The sequence below is a fragment of the Hyla sarda genome, chromosome 4 (genome assembly GCF_029499605.1).
Source record: "Hyla sarda isolate aHylSar1 chromosome 4, aHylSar1.hap1, whole genome shotgun sequence".
NCBI classification, from domain to species: domain Eukaryota; kingdom Metazoa; phylum Chordata; class Amphibia; order Anura; family Hylidae; genus Hyla; species Hyla sarda.
In genome coordinates, this window is record NC_079192.1 from 385238149 (window position 1) to 385255783 (window position 17635).

At 42.3% G+C, this 17635-nt stretch overlaps 1 protein-coding gene and 1 long non-coding RNA gene across 2 annotated transcripts in view; one reads left to right on the forward strand and one right to left on the reverse strand.

Annotated features, from left to right (window-relative positions):
- The window catches only part of RNASE1 (ribonuclease A family member 1, pancreatic), a 145385-nt gene extending 136587 nt beyond the window's left edge, over positions 1-8798 (forward strand). Inside the window, exons 2-3 of the mRNA XM_056517037.1 lie at positions 369-473; positions 8104-8798. Of these exons, the coding sequence (XP_056373012.1) occupies positions 380-473; positions 8104-8567 (558 nt within the window). The 5' untranslated portion in view covers positions 369-379 and the 3' untranslated portion in view covers positions 8568-8798. The remainder of the gene's footprint in view (positions 1-368; positions 474-8103) is intronic.
- Positions 374-14362, reverse strand: LOC130267375 (uncharacterized). The gene is made up of 3 exons (XR_008843163.1): positions 14248-14362; positions 11812-11924; positions 374-708 (listed from the first exon to the last, which is right to left on the reverse strand). It is a non-coding gene; the product is annotated as an uncharacterized LOC130267375 (long non-coding RNA).
- Between the last annotated feature and the right edge of the window lie 3273 nt (positions 14363-17635).

Here is a 17635-nt window from a genome sequence, read left to right on the forward strand (position 1 = left end):
AATTTTGCTGCATATTTTCTGAAGCTGATTTTGCTCTCTATTAACTTCAATGGGTAGTAAAATATGCAGCAGCAAATACCCAGCAAAATAAACGGCATGTATGACTCTATGGTAATACTGCCGCCTCCTCCTTATCATTACAGACAGAACAGAACTCAGTTTACTTTTAGGCCTGTGGTCAGAATGAAGATTGCAAGATTTCAAGTTATTCAGTATACAATATAGATAGTAAAATGGAAAACTGGAAAAAAAATTGCCAATAATTCTTACTAAATATGTTTTACATAAAAGTATTTTTTTAAACTACCAGTCATTTTCAGATTATACATGTTTTAATAGTCTTATTATTTTTCTTATTCTCTCATCAGATCCAGGCATTATGTCTCCTGTGCAGTTCTTACTGATCACTTTGGGAATCGTTCTTCTGGGTTCTGTTTTATGCTCTTATTCAGACCAGGCTGAGAACAGTTTTAGTGAGTTTAAAAGGAAGCATATAGTAGGTCGTAAGACATTTATAAATTGTACACAATACATGAAGGGATATGTTAATAAGAAGGAGAACTGTCTGCGCAGGCCAAGAAACACTTTAATCTTTGGTGAAATTAACAGGGTCATTGAAACATGTGCAAAAGAACGGAACGACGAGTGCTGGAGTCCACGAGAATTTGATGTGGTTTATTGTAAGCTTTCAGATGGACAGGCTTGTATCTATAAAGAGATCAATGATAGGAAAGTACTGTCATATATTCATGTAAAATGTGAGTCTTATAAACCAGTGCATCTAAAAGGAACAAGTGTGACTAGACATGGCAGGGCTTGCAAAACTGACTTTCCCTAGTCACAATTTATGACCCTTGTGCACCACAGAAGACTGGTGAATTTCTTCAGATTATCAACATTTTATTTAAGTAATATAAAGAATCAGTACAAGTTTTTGATGAATATTGTTATCTGCATATTGTATGCAATTCCCCCCCCCCAGAGTATTATTGCTAATGTAAAACTCATTATAATAAAGGAGTTAATCGTTCTTCAGCATTTCTACATCATGCATTCATTTTTTAACTTTTTGAAATTTCCTTTTATTTAAAACAAAAAAAATGAAACAAAAAAAAAAAAAAAATTTTTAAGACCCATTCACACAGAGGATACTGCCCGGAACAGGAGTAGAGGTACAGTCATCATGAGCTCTTATGTGTGCAGGTGCTAAAACAGAATGCACAGGCATGACAGAAATGTATGTCATGGTACATTAAAGGGGTACTTCGCTTTTTGTTCAGAAAGTTCGAAGGCCGTGATCGCAATGTCACGACCACACCTCTTGTGATGCCACGCCTCCTCTATTCATGTCTATGGGAGGGGGCGTTTTGGCTGACATGTCCCCTACTATAGACATTAATGGAGGGGGCGTGGCATGGTGTCACAGGGGTGTGACCATGACATCACGACCACTGCCTCAGGAACCCAGCAATTATTTAGAATGCCAGGTGCTGAGGGAGATTGCGGGGGCACCAGCAGCGGGACCCTTGTGATCACACATCTTATCGCCTATCCTTTGGATAGGGGATAAGATGTCTAGCAGCAGAGTACCCCTTTAAGGCCCAGCCAACTATACCGTACATTTAGGTCTATTTATGTGGCTTTGTCTTAAGTTTTTTATTTCATATACTAGTCGAGTACCCGGCGTTGCCCGGTTTTTCCTTTTTAATCCTTGTTGGAAAGGAAGTTCAACAAAGGAGGAAGCTTTTGACACCCATCCTCATTTTTTGTTGTCATATCCCAACCCCATATCCCATCCCCATATCCTATCCTCACATCTCAACCTCATATCCTGTCCTCATATCTCAACCTCATATCTCAACATTATATCCCGACCTCATATCCCGTTCTCAAATCCCGACCTCATATCCCATCCTCATATCCTGTCCTCATATCCCGACCTCATATCCTGTTCTCATATGCCGACCTCATATCCTGTCCTCATATCCCATCCTCATAGCTTTACCCCATATCCCTTCCCCATATCCTGACGTCATATCTGTCCTCCTATCCCGTCCTCCTATCCCGTCCTCCTATCTCAAACTCCTATCCTGTCCTCATATCCCGTCCTCATATCTCAACCTCATATCCCATCCTCATATCCCAACCTCGCCGTTTGGACGTGATGCTGGAACACACACACACATACACACATTGGCCCTCATTTAAAACCCGACTTGTTTTGTCGGATTTTTTTTTGGCGCATCTTTGTCTGCGACACGATGCAACATTTTTTCCCGACGGACTTGATGTGGATTCACCCAAACCCGAAAAAGGGGCGTAACCCGACATTTCTGAGCTTTCCCACATATTTATAAAGGTTTCCAACCCGAATTTGTTGAATTGTTGTGGATTTTTTCCCGACAACTCAGAGGAGTTGGAAACCAAACCCGACAAAACCCACGTGCGACAAACAGGATGCGAAATAATAATAAATTCCAGGGGAAAAAAGCAGTTGGGTAAGAAAGCAAGATAGACTTACAACCCGATTTTCGAAGTAAATGAGGGCCATTGAGTTTTATATATGTAGACTGCTATAAAAATCCCATTAGAATATTCAACAATAGGCCTATTGGGTTAGTCCAGCCTTGGGAGTCTGTAAAGCTGTGCTATTCTTCGGGCAGCAGTGGTCATCACGCCCCCTCCATTCCTGTCTAAGGGAGGGGGTGTGATAGCTGTGGTCACTCGTAATCTGCATGCATGGAATTCACCCTGTGCATGCCGATTACTGGGGTGTTGGACTGGTGATCGCGGGTGGTACAGGATCCAGGTTTCTTGTGAGCACCAATGAACCCAAAGTTCCCAGGCCGATCGATAAGCTGTTTTGGTACCTGGAGCCCAGGCATCGGAGAGGATGTTCTGATGTTCTGAAGATAATGAAAGTTCTTGGATAAATCTGGAAGACCTGAAATTTTCCAGGGTACTAGGGACAATTGGTCTGACACAATTAGAGAATGAGGGTTATCCAATGGATCTTGTAATAGATAGGGATGAGTCGGAAGAAGTCTTGGAATGTCGATCGTCATTCCCAGCAAACCAAGCCTGAGATGGCCACCATGGGGTGATTAGAAGTAAAGTAGCTTTCTGAATGCGAACTTGGAACAGGATTCTGGGTAGTAGGGCGAAGGGAGAAAACACATAAAATTGATCTGAAGGCCATGTTTGAAGGAAGGCGTCACCTCCTGAAGCTTCTGAATCCGGGCACCAGCTGAAGAATTTTGGGAGCTGACTGTTCAAGCAGGAAGCGAACAGATCCAAATGAAGAGGACCCCATAGAGAATTGATTTGTTGAAAAATTACAGGATCTAACTTCCAATCGCTGAAGTCTGTTAGGTAGTGGGAATTCCAATCTGTTACAGTGTTAGAGAGGCCAGGAAGGTATTCTGCCTCCAAGATAATATTCCTGTCCAAGTAAAATTGTCAAGTCTCCTTGGTAATGTTGGTGAGAAGTTTGGATTTTGTCCTGCTCAAGCAATTGATACATTGGACAGCAGATATGTTGTCCATATGTAAAAGGATAAAGCAATAAGAAAAAGTTTTTGCAAAACTTTTCAAAGCAAAAAATTTGGCAAAGAGTTCAAAATAGTTGATGTGGAAATGATTTTGGGAGGGGGACCATTTCCCTCCTATGGTGAGAGAACCGCAACGTGTGCCCCAACCAACTAGACTTGCATCTGATTCTATAGAAAATCTGGGTTCGAATTGAAGATGGTCTTCCCATTCCATGCTTGAATGTGATGAAGCCAACAACTAAGTTCTTCTCTGGCTTCTGAAGGAAGTTGAATCTTGCCTGAATTTCCCAAACCACTTCTGAGATGATGAATCTTCAGATGTTGCAAAGTCAGCTAATGAAGAGGAGCGGGAAAGATTCCTTGGATGGAAGTTGAAAGTAAGCCTATGATCCAAGCTATTGATCTTAAAGAGACTAGATATTTGTTGAGAATTGATCGAATTTCTTTTCAAATTAGGGAGAGTTTTTTGTTGGGTAAACTCAAAAGAGCCAATTGAGTGTTGACCATAAAGCCCAGAAATTCCAGTTGCTTTGAAGGAGTGAGGATGAATTTCTTTTGATTGCTCAGAAAACCAAGGTCTGATAAGAGGGAGAGAGTCCAAGAAGTGTGGAGTTGAATCAAGTCTATGGATTGTACCATAATAAGTATAACATCCAGATAAATTATCAGTCGGACACCTCTGGATCGTAACTCGCCACTACAGGTTTTAGGAGTTTTGTAAAACACCATGGGGCTGATGAAAGGCCGAAAGTGAATTGCCAAAGTTTGTCTTTCCAAAGAAATTGAAGATAAGGTTGAGAAGATGGATGATAGGGACAGTTAGATAGGCATCTTTAAGCTCTACTTTGACCAGCCAATCGTCCTGTAATAAGATTTCTCCTTAAAGATGGATGCCCTTCATTTTGAAATGGCAGTAGACGACAAAGTTGTCGAGGAGTCTCAAGTTTATCATCGGTCTGAAACCGCCATCTTTCTTTTTGACCTAGAAGATGTTGCTTATGAAACTTTGACAATAGTGGTTTGTTGATATAATCACATTTTTTAAAGATCTTGGATTTCCAGATCTATGAGATTTTGGTCTTGAAGAGAAAATTGGAAGGGGTGGGGAAAATGGTGTTGTACAGGAGGGGATATAATGTCTATCTTGTATCCTGATATTGTGTTCAGAATCCAAGAGTCTCATGTTAGAAGATGACCTCCTAATGGTAGTTGGGAAGAAGATAGGAGAGGAAGACTTACCTGAGGGTGGATTTGATCTGGCGAATCCTCTACGTCCTTGGGATCTCCATGGGAAGATCTCTGTATGGGAAGAAAGGGGCGAGTTGGGAAGAGGGTAAAGCATATGTGGGAGTGTTGAATTGTGTAGGACCTCTGTATGATGGTCTGCATTGAGATGCACGGCTGGGAGAGCGGCCCCTGCCTTTCCCAGCCCTGCCAAAAACCTTAGGTTGAAAGAACTTTTTTAACGAGGCCTCTGCTTTGTCCAAAGATGAGAAGATCTCCAAATAATTTGGAAATCTACAAATAAAAGGCCTTCAGCAGGTGAAGCCGTTTCTGATGAGGCCAAATAGGACAATTGAGGGTCTAACCTCATCAATATTGTGCGTCTGCGTTCTGCGAAGAATGTAGAATTAACATTCCCGAATATACACATGGTCCTCTGGGCCCAACCTTTCAAGTCATTGACGTCTATTGGTTCACTAGTGGAAGCAGCCTCCTCAGACATGTCTAATATCTTGGTCAGTGGGCCAAGAAGGTCAAACAGAGAACTGCAGGTAGCAGATGAAGAGGTGATCTTCCTGGCGCTCACCCGGTGATAGGAAAGAAACCGATACGGACAGGAAAAATAATAAGGACAGGAAAAATAGTAAAGAAACCGATACGGACAGGAAAAAATAATAATAATTATTAATTAATTATAAATTTTCCTGTCCGTATCGGTTTCTTTCCTATCACCGGGTGAGGAGGAGGATCGCCTCTTCATCTGCTACCTGCAGTTCTCTGCTTGAGATTTCTCTGACCGCCTGAATTACATCAGCGACTGGAACGATCCAGGCTGCACCCCGACCTCACACCCAGGAATTGGGAAACAAGGCTCCAATAGGTGTTGTGCTCTAAGCATAACATCACAAGGTGAGCACCATTCTCTCTGTTACTAGTTGCAATCCCCGCTTCACTAGAATAACGGCACATGAGCTGCGCTTTTGTCTGTTTTTGTTTTTCATATACTGCAAGAAATTTGTCTTGGCATGCTCAAAACGAGCGATCAAGAACATTTTTAGGATTTTTGCCAGACATGAGGAGGTATTTAATCAATACAGGATCTATGACTGGTGTAGCTGCGGCATTAGATTCAAGAGAAAAGCGAGGGCATTTGAGCCCATAATTTCTTTCTTTCGGATCTGTCTAAACCCTTCTCAATCCAAAAAATTTAAAAATTTGGCCACCTGTGAAAGAGGGGTCCATTCCCCAGACCTGGTGTGTTTTATTAAAGATGGATGGAAGAAAGAGGTTCCAACACCATCTAGAATGATGTTATCAGATTTCACGGAATCTGGTGTATTAGAGTCATCTTCAGAGATATCAATATAAGATCCATCATGATCTAAGGAATCAGAGTCAGCAGATGACAAATCACTGGAAGACTCCTGAAAAGAGTTAGTTTTTTCTCTCTTAGAGGCTTTCCAAGCCCGTATGTATTTTTCTTCCTCACGGGTGGAGGGTCTGGGGTGTGATGAAACAGCACCAGTACTGTGGCTACATATAGGTGATGAGCCTTTAAATGAGTCTTGACCTGCTCCTTGCATGTGCAGTTTAGGCACTTTAGCGGAGGTATGGTCGTCATAGGTAACATGCCTCTTTTTGGAGGATTTTTTGGTATGTTTAATGTTTTTTGAGGATTGCGTTCCAGAGTCCTCCGCAGACCAGTATTGGTCATTAAGAGACTGAGGCAATATGTTAGGAGATTTTTGAGAGACATTTAGTTCACATCGACCGACACAGAGCGTGTGATAGTATCCTGCATGGAAGCCATGACAGACTGGACGGCCATCTGTACAGAATTAGTAACAGTCTCTTTTACAAGTGAATGCATTTGATCTCCTGTCATGAAATCCCCATCATGAGGGGCAGAGGAGTCTTGAGTAGACATGACAATATATGTTAAAAAATTATAAGGATAATGGGAAAAGGTAGGGAAAACTTAAAGGAAAAGGGAAAAATATGTACAATATTTAGAATATGTCCAGGTATTTATTAATTAAATAATATAATAGAAGTGTAGATGTATATACACTGTAGTACCTATAAATGGACTGAAGGTGGCGTAGGAGTAGTGGTGGGCAGCTGCCGTGTGATTATAATCACAGGAAGCCGAATTGCAGATCGGAGATGATGGAAGATACTGAGAGAAGACCTCTTCAGACCGGAGCGACACCACAGTGAAGGCATAAGGTGGTGAGTGACAGGAAGAGCTGGAAACATTGAAGATATGAGTTGGGACAATGGTGAGAGGATCTGCACGAGGACACTAAGTTATGTGAGCAACACTGAAGGGTTATTTGAAGAGGAAGGATAAATGATAAAGAATACAAAGGAATATAACAATAAATAATACATGAAAATATATGAAATTATAAGAAGAAGCAAATAATGAGAAAAGGTGGAAATAAGCTGGAAATATTAACAGGAGTAAAATTAATACCATATATATGAAAATAAATGAGAATAAATAATTAAGCAATAACAGAATAAGTTAAGGGGATACATATATGCACAACTTATCTTTTCTTTAGCAGCAAAGAAGGGGGAAAACTGAATACCCCAATGTCTTATATAACCTTGCATATGTACTGATTGGCCAGGCATGATGCCTAGCATGTTTGTCTGCACTTTTAAAGTTTTTTCATTTTATCTTATCGTTAACTGTATTGCTGCTGGTTGATTTCAGTGAAGAAAGAAATACATATAATATGAGCCTCCGTCTTATAATAATATTTTAAATTATACATTCTGGTTAGCTCCAGGGAGCTCCTTGGACTTCTGTGATAGCTACAATGGTGGCGGAGGGATCCCATACATGCCTCCTGCATGGCTGTGTGTAATTGTTCAAATAAACATATAATGTTTATAATCCAGCACAATGAATGGCGTAAATGACTGGTGCCACCCATGATCTCCAGAATGGGACTCCGGCTGTCAGTGAGAAGCGTGTGTTGTCTACCGGACCATTCATTTCTATAATTGGGTCTCTTTGGCACTCCCATAGAAATAAATAAAGCATGTGTCGTCATGTGCTACTCACTAAGAGGCAGGTCCCATTCCAGAGATCACGGAGGGTCCCAACAGTCAGACCCCTCCATGATCGCTGCTCATCCCCTATCCTGTGGAGTTAGTTTGGGCTAAAGTTCTCCTTTAAGGTGTTAAATTAAAAACAAAAACAAAATTAATTATCTTAGAAAAATGATTCTAACATGACTGGTAATATTGTTATATTATATATTATTATTTTAATTTTTTTTATTGGGTTTTATAATTCTCTTTCTCTTATCAGATCCAGTCACTATGTCTCCCTTCCAGTTCATGCTGGGAATGGTTCTTCTGGGTTTAATTTCATGCTCTTACCCGAACCAGGCTGGAAGGAATTACGACGAGTTTAACAGAAGGCACGTCAGAGGTAATAGGACATTTACCAACTGCACAGATTTCATGAAGAGAGAAGGCATATGGCGGTTGAATAAAGGTAAATGTAAACCATTCAACACCTTGATCTTTGCTAAAACAGCTGTCGTTAAAAAAATATGTCTGAACCAAAATGGTACCACGTGCTGGAGCAAAAATAAGTTTAAAGTGGTTGAATGTGCAACCTCAAAATCAAGGCCACCTTGTATATATAAACAGACTGATCCTAGAAAACTATATGTGAAGGTCAAATGTGAAGGAATGAGACCAGTGCATCTGAATGAAACAAGTGAAAAGAGTTACAAGCGAGGATGCACAGCTCCTACAGCTTCCTAAAATGTATGACCCTTTAAACCCACTTGAAGAGTGGTAAATGTCTGCAAGATATCTGGATCTGCTATAAGTATTATAAAGAAGCAATACAAGTTTTTGTTGAATGCGATTATCTATATGCTGTAGCGTCTAGGTTTCCAAACTGTGGACCTCCAGTGGTCCATCGTTCGTTTGGAGGCCACTGCTATAGAATATTACAGAAAATTTCAAAATACTAATAAAAAAACTAATAAATCATTGTTTAGCTCTTCTAGACTGAGTCTTCATTCTTTTACTTTTCAAATGTATTTTTATTGAAGAAAAAACAAACGTAAGAATATGATTGCATTCACACAACGTTTTGGGGATACAGCAGGCGGATCACAGCCCTACCCACGCCGCACCCCATTAATTTGAATGAGCCGAACAGAGTCAGATAGTGACTCTAGATAGTTGTCTCATTTTTGAACCGTATCCATTTTATTGCCGTACTAAAAACCAGTGGCAGACCGTAGTTTTTAGTCCGGTCACAAAACTGCATACGGTCAAGAAAAGAGCCGACCGGTGTAACTGACTCCGTCTGGTTCATTCAAATGAATGGGTGCAAAGCAAGGAAATGGCAGTGGATAGTTTTTAAATTCTTCCACCAGATCTGGCTGTTGTATCCCCAAAACGTGGTGTGAATGAGCCCTAAGAAATCAATAGATGGAAATATCCACTTCACTAGACCACCAGGGATGGTTTAAATCTCCCTTTAGATGCCGCTTTCAGCTTTGACATTTGTGATCTAAAAGGGTTAACAACTGGCTGTGGCGATCACTGCATTCCGGCTATTAGCAGTGACCCTCAGCTACAGGAATCAGCTGGGGGCCGCCGGGAAAGGGGCACCTAGGTCCATCATGGGTCGCAAAGGGTTCAAAAATCTTCTCAGGGCTGCAATTTGCCACCCCTGTGAAGGTGCTGCCTGCATCCAATGTTCTTCTAGGCAAGTTCATGTGTGTGGGCACAAGAGGCCTTGACCATCTCTTCCTTCAGGATGCATAATCATACACATGTGTCCAGAAGGAAGGGGTGCTTTAGGCCTCTATTTGGCAAACAGGAATATGAGATAAGTGACAGAGCTGGGAGCCAATGAATCAGTCAAAGCTTACAACTGAGCAAGATTTTTAACTGTAAGGGAATTCGGTGGGAGAAACTGGCCGCTGGGAAATTTCCCGCCAGACCCGCGCTGTACCCCTTTCATTTGAATAAGCCAAATGGAGTCGGATAGGTACTCCAGTTGGCTCATTTTTGAACCGTATCAGCTTTATTGCCAAACTAAAAACTGTGACAGACCATGCTTTTTAGTCCGGCAACAAATCCGGATACAGTCCAAAAATGATCTGTCTGGAGTGACTATTTGACTCCATTCGACTAATCAAAATTATATGTTGGCATACCTTTTTGCCAATACCCTGACATATAACAACAATGTGCTCCAAAAATGGACATGAATCCCCCCCATTCCTCTTTTTTACATTCTACAGTTGCCACCATCACTTTTACCTGAGGCACCTAAGCGGTTCAAAGGAAGAAAAACGATCTTGACTTTCCCTATGAGGTATAGATAGAATTATCAAAACCTGTCCAGAGGAAAAGTTGCTGAGTTGCCCATAGCAACCAATCAGATTGCTTCTTTCATTTTTTAGAGGCCTTTTAAAAAAATAAAAAAAGAGATCTATGGGCAAATCTCCCCAATAGAATACAAAAATTAAGGATAGAGCACTGTATTGTGTAGGGATAAAAAAAAAAAAAATGGCACCATATATAAGAGAAAACACAGGGCTTTTAAATGCCCATTTCACTGGTATTTATGCCCATGATGGAGATGCAACATTTTTCTTACAATTTTTCCCTGATGAAAAAGTAAAAAAAATGCCATAAAAAATAAGCACTATGTATCACAAAAAGGATGCAAAAACTATTTGAATAACCAAATGAGAATAAGAAATGAATAGCTTTCACATCCCACCTGTACTCAAAGAAAATGTGTGTCCTCAAGAACAGAGGAAATAGCGTGGTCAAGAAATGGTCACACAGCAGCACCTCCACCACAGCTTTTTTTCCATCTTCACATTGTTTTATATATATATATGTTTTAGTACTGATGTGATGATGACTGAAATCACATATTCAGGAGACCACAAGCTTGAATGCTGAGACTGAAGTCGGCATAAAGTGAGCTATTAGCTAAAAGAAAGCAGATAACATGTAAAAGTGACGTAATCATACTGAAAATAAAGATCAAGCAAGCTTTTGCATTTCTGCTTAACCTATCATATCACAGAAAAAAAAATTCGATATGTTACTCATTAAATCATGCAGATTCTTTACATGTCTTTTTTATGGGTCTAGCTTCTGTATTTGGCTCACAAATCCCTCAGCACTTCTGCTCACTCATTCTGACAGCCACTGCTCAGGAAGGGGCATGTCTGAGGCCAGGACTGAGCCCGTCCTCACTCACCATGCATTCACTTCCACCCTGAGTCTGCTGTGCTGTCTCTCTTCATCCAACCACTGAATCTCTAATCCTCTCATCTATGTTTTAAAACAGAAGTCTGATTGGACAGGAGTGAGCACGAAGGAGTGCTAGTCCAGCCCTCACTTACTAGACTTTGTCCCAGCCTGTGCTTCCCCTTGGATGAAGAGAATGCTGCAGCCAGATAGGATTATGTTCTTAATAGTAAAGGGACCTCAAGTGGTCTTTTGTTTTTTAAATAATTCATGATTTCCATAAAAAGGAGATCATTTTTTTTATGAAGTATATTAGAAAGGTTAATGTTTTGCCAAGATGCAAAACATATAAAAAGTTTTTTTTATTCTGACAGTGCCTGTTTAAGTTTTACACCATAAAATGCTATACAACATATACATATCAGAGAACATGAAAAATAAAATTCTGGAAAACATTTAAAAAACAAACAAAAAAAAAAAACATGCCCAGTTGGAGGCTGCTGTATTGGGCGGATCATCCAAGTCGGGACAGTGTTTGGTGCTAGCATCAGGGCTGCACTTCTCCTTACCCCGGCTGTGACAGCCATGCTGCAGACATGAAGAGAGGTAGCAGATGTCATTTATCTGCTTAAATTACAATTCAATTATTGGTTTAATTATTGATTAGTTGATTAATTATTTGAAGGTGTGAAAATGTCACCAACAAAACTTAAGCAATAGGCCAAGTGCAATCAGGGGCCCAAAAAAAAAAAATGAAACGACTGTGTTGCTTTACCTTTCCCACAAGGTTTAGGTTGGAAGATCGGGCGATGCTGGGTACTCAACTGGTTGGTTTATACTCGATACTAGCTGTATACAACTGTTCATACGGAGCACCCCCAGTGGCAGCTACAGACAGAAACAATGGTATTTTTTACAATATGTAACAATCTTTCCCAGAGGTATCGAAGGGGGGATTTCCAGGTATTTTATGCAAGATAAGTACGAGATACAATTGGTTACAAATGTCCAGGAATAGGAAGGAGACTTGCTTTGCCTATCCCTTAAAGGGGATAGGCTAGGGGATAAGATTACAGATTGCAGGGGTCCCGCTGCTGGGGACCCCGCAATCTCTGTGCTGTGCTATTCGTTTAGAGCGTCAGGTTCAGCTTCAGAGGCTCATGACGTCACGGCCACACCCCGCTCATGTGTCACAGCCACGCCCCCTCAATGCAAGGCTATGGGAGGGGCGTGATGGCCATCAGGCCCCCTCCCATAGACTTGCATTGAGGGGGCATGGCCGCGACATCACGAGCGGGGCTCGGCCGTGACGTCACAAGCCTCTGGCACTGAACCCATTGCTCTAAGTTCGCTCCATGCACTGGATGTCTGGGGTGCTGCAGCCGAGATCGCAGGGGTCCCCAGTGGCAGGATCCCCGCAATCAGACATCTTATCACCTATCCTTTGGATAGGGCATAAGATGTCTAGGGGCATAGTACCCTTTTAACCAAATACCTAGATCTGATCTTTCATTTGTGTTACCATAAAACATGTTGATCTCTTGCATATCATTCATACACCCAAGAGTTCTTAGAGAGGTAAGTTCAGTAATATCTGTACCCCTGTTCATGATATTTAGAGATTCTCTGGTGTCTGGTATTGTGCCAAGGGACTGGCGCAAGGCGAATGTGGTGCCAATCTTCAAAAAGGGCTCTAGGTCTTCCCCAGGAAACTATAGACCGGTAAGTTTAACGTGCATTGTGGGTAAATTGTTTGAAGGACTTATAAGGGATTACATACAGGAATACATAGGGGATAATTGTATTATAAGTGATAGCCAGCATGGGTTTACTAAGGATAGAAGTTGTCAAACCAATCTAATTTGCTTTTATGAAGAGGTGAGTAGAAGCCTTGACAGAGGAACGGCTGTGGATATAGTGTTTCTGGATTTTGCTAAAGCGTTTGATACTGTCCCTCATAGACGTCTGACAGGTAAGTTAAGGTCTTTGGGTTTGGAAATTTTAGTTTGTAACTGGATTGAACACTGGCTCATGGATCGTACCCAGAGAGTGGTGGTCAATGATTCGTACTCTGATTGGTCCCCGGTTATTAGTGGTGTACCCCAAGGTTCAGTACTGGGCCCGCTGTTGTTTAATTTATTTATCAATGATATAGAGGATGGCATTAACAGCTCTGTTTCTATCTTTGCAGATGACACCAAGCTTTGTAGCACAGTACAGTCTATAGAGGATGTGCATAAGTTACAAGATGACTTGGATAGACTAAGTGTCTGGGCATCCACTTGGCAAATGAGGTTCAATGTGGATAAATGTAAAGTTATGCATCTGGGCACTAATAACCTGCATGCATCGTATGTCTTAGGGGGGATTAAACTGGCAGAGTCACTGGTAGAGAAGGATCTGGGTGTACTTGTAGATCACAGACTACAGAATAGCATGCAATGTCAGGCTGCTGCTTCCAAAGTCGGCAGGATATTGTCATGTATCAAAAGAGGCATGGATTCAAGGGACAGGGACATAATACTCCCCCTTTATAAATCATTGGTACGGCCTTACCTGGAATATGCTGTTCAGTTTTGGGCACCTGTCCATAAAAGGGACACTGCAGAGTTGGAAAGGGTGCAGAGACGCGTGACTAAACTAATATGGGGCATGGAACATCTTAGCTATGAGGAGCGATTAAAGGAGTTACAATTGTTTAGTCTTGAGAAGAGACGTTTAAGGGGGGATATGATAAACGTATATAAGTATATTAATGGCCCATACAAAAAATATGGAGAAAAACTGTTCCAGGTTAAACCCCCCCAAATGACGAGGGGGCACTCCCTCCATCTGGAGAAGAAAAAGTTTAGTCTCAAGGGGCGACACGCCTTCTTTACCGTGAGGACTGTGAATTTATGGAACGGTCTACATCAGGAACTGGTCACAGCAGGAACAATTAACAGCTTTAAAACAGGATTAGATACATTCCTGGAACAAAATAACATTAATGCTTATGAAGAAATATAAAATCCCATCCCTTCCCCAATATCGCGCCACACCCCTACCCCTTAATTCCCTGGTTGAACTTGATGGACATATGTCTTTTTTCGACCGTACTAACTATGTAATTACTATGTAATTCAACCAAATCATACATAGGAAAGTAACACACAAGCTCCATCCCTATGAATACAGACATAAAAGACTATAGTTTAGTTTCTTACTATACCATGCACACTTCATATTTCTATCATCTTCCGAAAGATTTTGTTCTCCGCAACAAACAACTTGCACTTGATGTGCGATGACATGGAAAACCGCTACCTATTCATTTTTAAACATTCTGGAGACAAAAGACGCCTGCTTGATAAAGAGTTCTTTTCTTTGTTGTTACATCACAGATCTTTTCAAAGCGTTCCTAGCTTTATTGCTATGTTGATTAGGATTGCATTCTTTTTCAGTACAGGCGTATTTAGTGGATCCATTTTTTTCTTTAGAATTCTTCTTTTCTCTTGCATTGAGACTTCATGGAATGTAAAGTACAGTACTGTAATTTCTTCTGCATTCTTCACTGTTTATTGATATAAAACTTTGGCTAACAAAAGTCATAAAATGTACTTTTCTAATTTGCATCCAATAGATGCAATTTTACATCTACTGCTGGGTTTATTACATAGGTAAGAAACACCTTGTACTGTAAATAATACAGTGTAGTGTGCACCAATCCAGCGTCGGAATTTCCAAGCCAGATTCCGCATTGGAATCCGGCACTAAGATTCCGTTGCAGCAGAGTCCCTTTGAATTCAATGAGATTGTACTGTGCTGTGCACACGGCGGAATTTCCATGCCAGATGATTCCGGCATGGAAATTTCATTTTCTGTCAGCACAAAGAATGAACACGTTCATTCTTTGCATGAAGTCCACACTGAATGCATAGATGGCGCATTACTGTGTGGTCCTAGTGCCGGCCTGTTATGCCAGCGCCCTGCAGTGTCCGGAATGTCCTCACGGAGATTCTCTGCGCGGACATTTCGACATGTGAACATAGCCTAACAGTGTCCAAACTCAACATGTTACTAATTTTGCCCAAAATAGAGTCATACAGAGATGCAGTGTCCTACTAGAGATGCTCTTGATGAAGTATTACCTGAGTAATTACTGTACTGTATGTGTGTTGTCCCAGAGTGGAACACCCTTGTCTACTTACCCGGTCAGGTGGATGTCACTTCATGGTGCCCGCTTTTGGCCCCACAGCTCCATGTCAAAAGGTAGAGAATCTGAGAAATCCGAATTTGTTATGAATTTAAGGAAAAATTTGATTCGTAACAAATGCGAATATCGCGCAAATCGCTTCATTAAACTCCATTTAGTGCGGTCCAGGCTCCAGGGCATCTAAAATGGCGGATCCACATGTGAAGACATGGGGCAAGGAATCCTGGGAAGGCAGGAAAAAGGGTAGGCGGGATGACCCTGAATCACATGCAGCATGCAGCCTAACAGCAGCCAGCCGCCCCTGTGATGTCACAGCCCTATATAATCGTCAGCCATCTTGCGGCCAGTCACATCAGCGTTCTATTACAGAGATAGAGGGACAGACAGCAGTGTGTGTTGAACAGAAAAGCTTTTTTACAGCAGCGATTCACCTCAAGCCCAAATCCCGCCTTGAAGCACTGATAAGGAAGGGAGTGAGATTGAGAGAGTGCAATTTTGGGTGTAGTACACAGTAACTGTGTGCTGCAGCACTGGTGTGTACAACAACTGAAAAGCTAATAGTAGCCAGCCAGTTAGGGTGTGCAGGGAACTAAAACCATATTGTCCTCTATTAAGTGTAACCTGTACGTACAGCTAAGTGGTGTACCATTTTGTTCCTGTTAAAGTCTTAAGGGCCTAGATACTGTGAAAGGCCAGGCAAAAGTACATACCTACTGGTGTTGTAGACAAATAGTGTTTTAAGCATACTTGTCCCACCCCCCATGAGTGCATACCACATACGTGCATTTAAGTGGTGTACCATTTTGTTCCTGTTAAAGTCTAAAGGTCCTAGATACTGTGAAAGGCCAGGCAAAAGTACACATCGGCTGGTGTCGTAGACAAAGACTGTTTTAAGCGTACTGTTGCGCCTTGTCCTCCCCTTATAAGTGCAAACCATATACGTACATCTAAGTGGTGTACCATTTTGTTCCTGTTAAAGTATTAATGGCCTAGATATTGTGAAAGGCAAGGCAAAAGTACACACCTGCTGGTGTTGTAGACAAATACTGTTTTAAGCGTACTGGAGCACATTGTCCACCCCTCAGAAGTGCATACCACATAAGCACATCTAAGTGGTGTACCATTTTGTTCCTGTTAAAGTCTAAAGGACCTAGGTACTGTGAGAGGCCAGCCAAAAGTACACACCTACTGTGTTGTAGACAAATACTGTTTTAAGCATAGTGGAGCGTATTGTACTCCCCTCATATATGAACAAAGTTAGTCAGGCAGAGAAGTGCCAGGACATGCACAGAGGAGTGGCAGAGGCCTAAATTAATCAGGCAGAGGTCGCAGCAGACTAGGGGCGAGTGGCAGCAGGAGTCGCAGTGAGAGGTCTGAGCTCCCAGTATCAGCTAGCGGTCGTGTCTCGACCAGCAACCCATCTGCCGTCATTGATTGGTTAACACGGTCATCCACTTCATCACAAGTGACATCTGACACTACCAGTCAACAGTTGGTGGATTCCTCAGACACAACCCTCAGTTGGCATCGCCAGGGAGCAGTCCCTGTCCTCCCATTGCCTCTGTCCGATGCTGTTCCCTCCCCCACAGAAGTATCTTATGCTGTGGGCTCAGCTCCATTATTTAGTGAGGACGATATATAAGAGAACAGTCAGCAGCTACTGCCCAGCCAAGAAGTGGAGGAGACATCCGCTGCTTCCTCCGCTAGGCATGCAAGTAGTTATGAGGAGAGTGGCGTGGGAGGTGGTGTTGCGAGCGTTCAGGCTCCTGAAGCAGACACTGTTGAGGAACCTGAGGAGGACATCAGTGATGTTCAGACACAACACGATGATGATGAAGCCGATCCCACTTGGGAGCTGGGAGCAGAAGGGGCTTCATCATCAGGAGAAGAGGGTTGCAGGTTGCCCATGAGGCAGCAGCTGAGCCAGCATGGTGGTAGCATGGTTGGCAGTCAGCATCGTGGCAGAAGTGGAAAGTCTGGAGCCAAATGTGCCCGGGATATACCACCTGCTTTGCGGCAGCCTACCTTCCCAGGATTTAGTCGAACAGGGGTTCCTGGACTCGGTGGCAGTAGCAGTCAATCAGTGCGGACTGTTGGTGGGAAAATCAGCAACTCGGCGGTGTGGCAGTTTTTCATCAAGCATCCCGAGGATGTTAACCTGGCCACATGCAAGATGTGTCGGCAGAAGGTGAAGCATGGCTAGGGTACCATTGTTGGCACCGTGGCCCTGTGTCAACATATGCAGCATCCCCATAAAATGGCCTGGGAGAACCGTGGTTCCGATGTCCTCCAGCCTGCTGCATCACCCAGTGGCGTGCCACTGCCCTCCAGGCAGCCAAGGCTCCACCACCTAAGCCGAAGGGAGCTGTGTGTCATACCCATCTTCTGTCGCTCCAGATGCTCC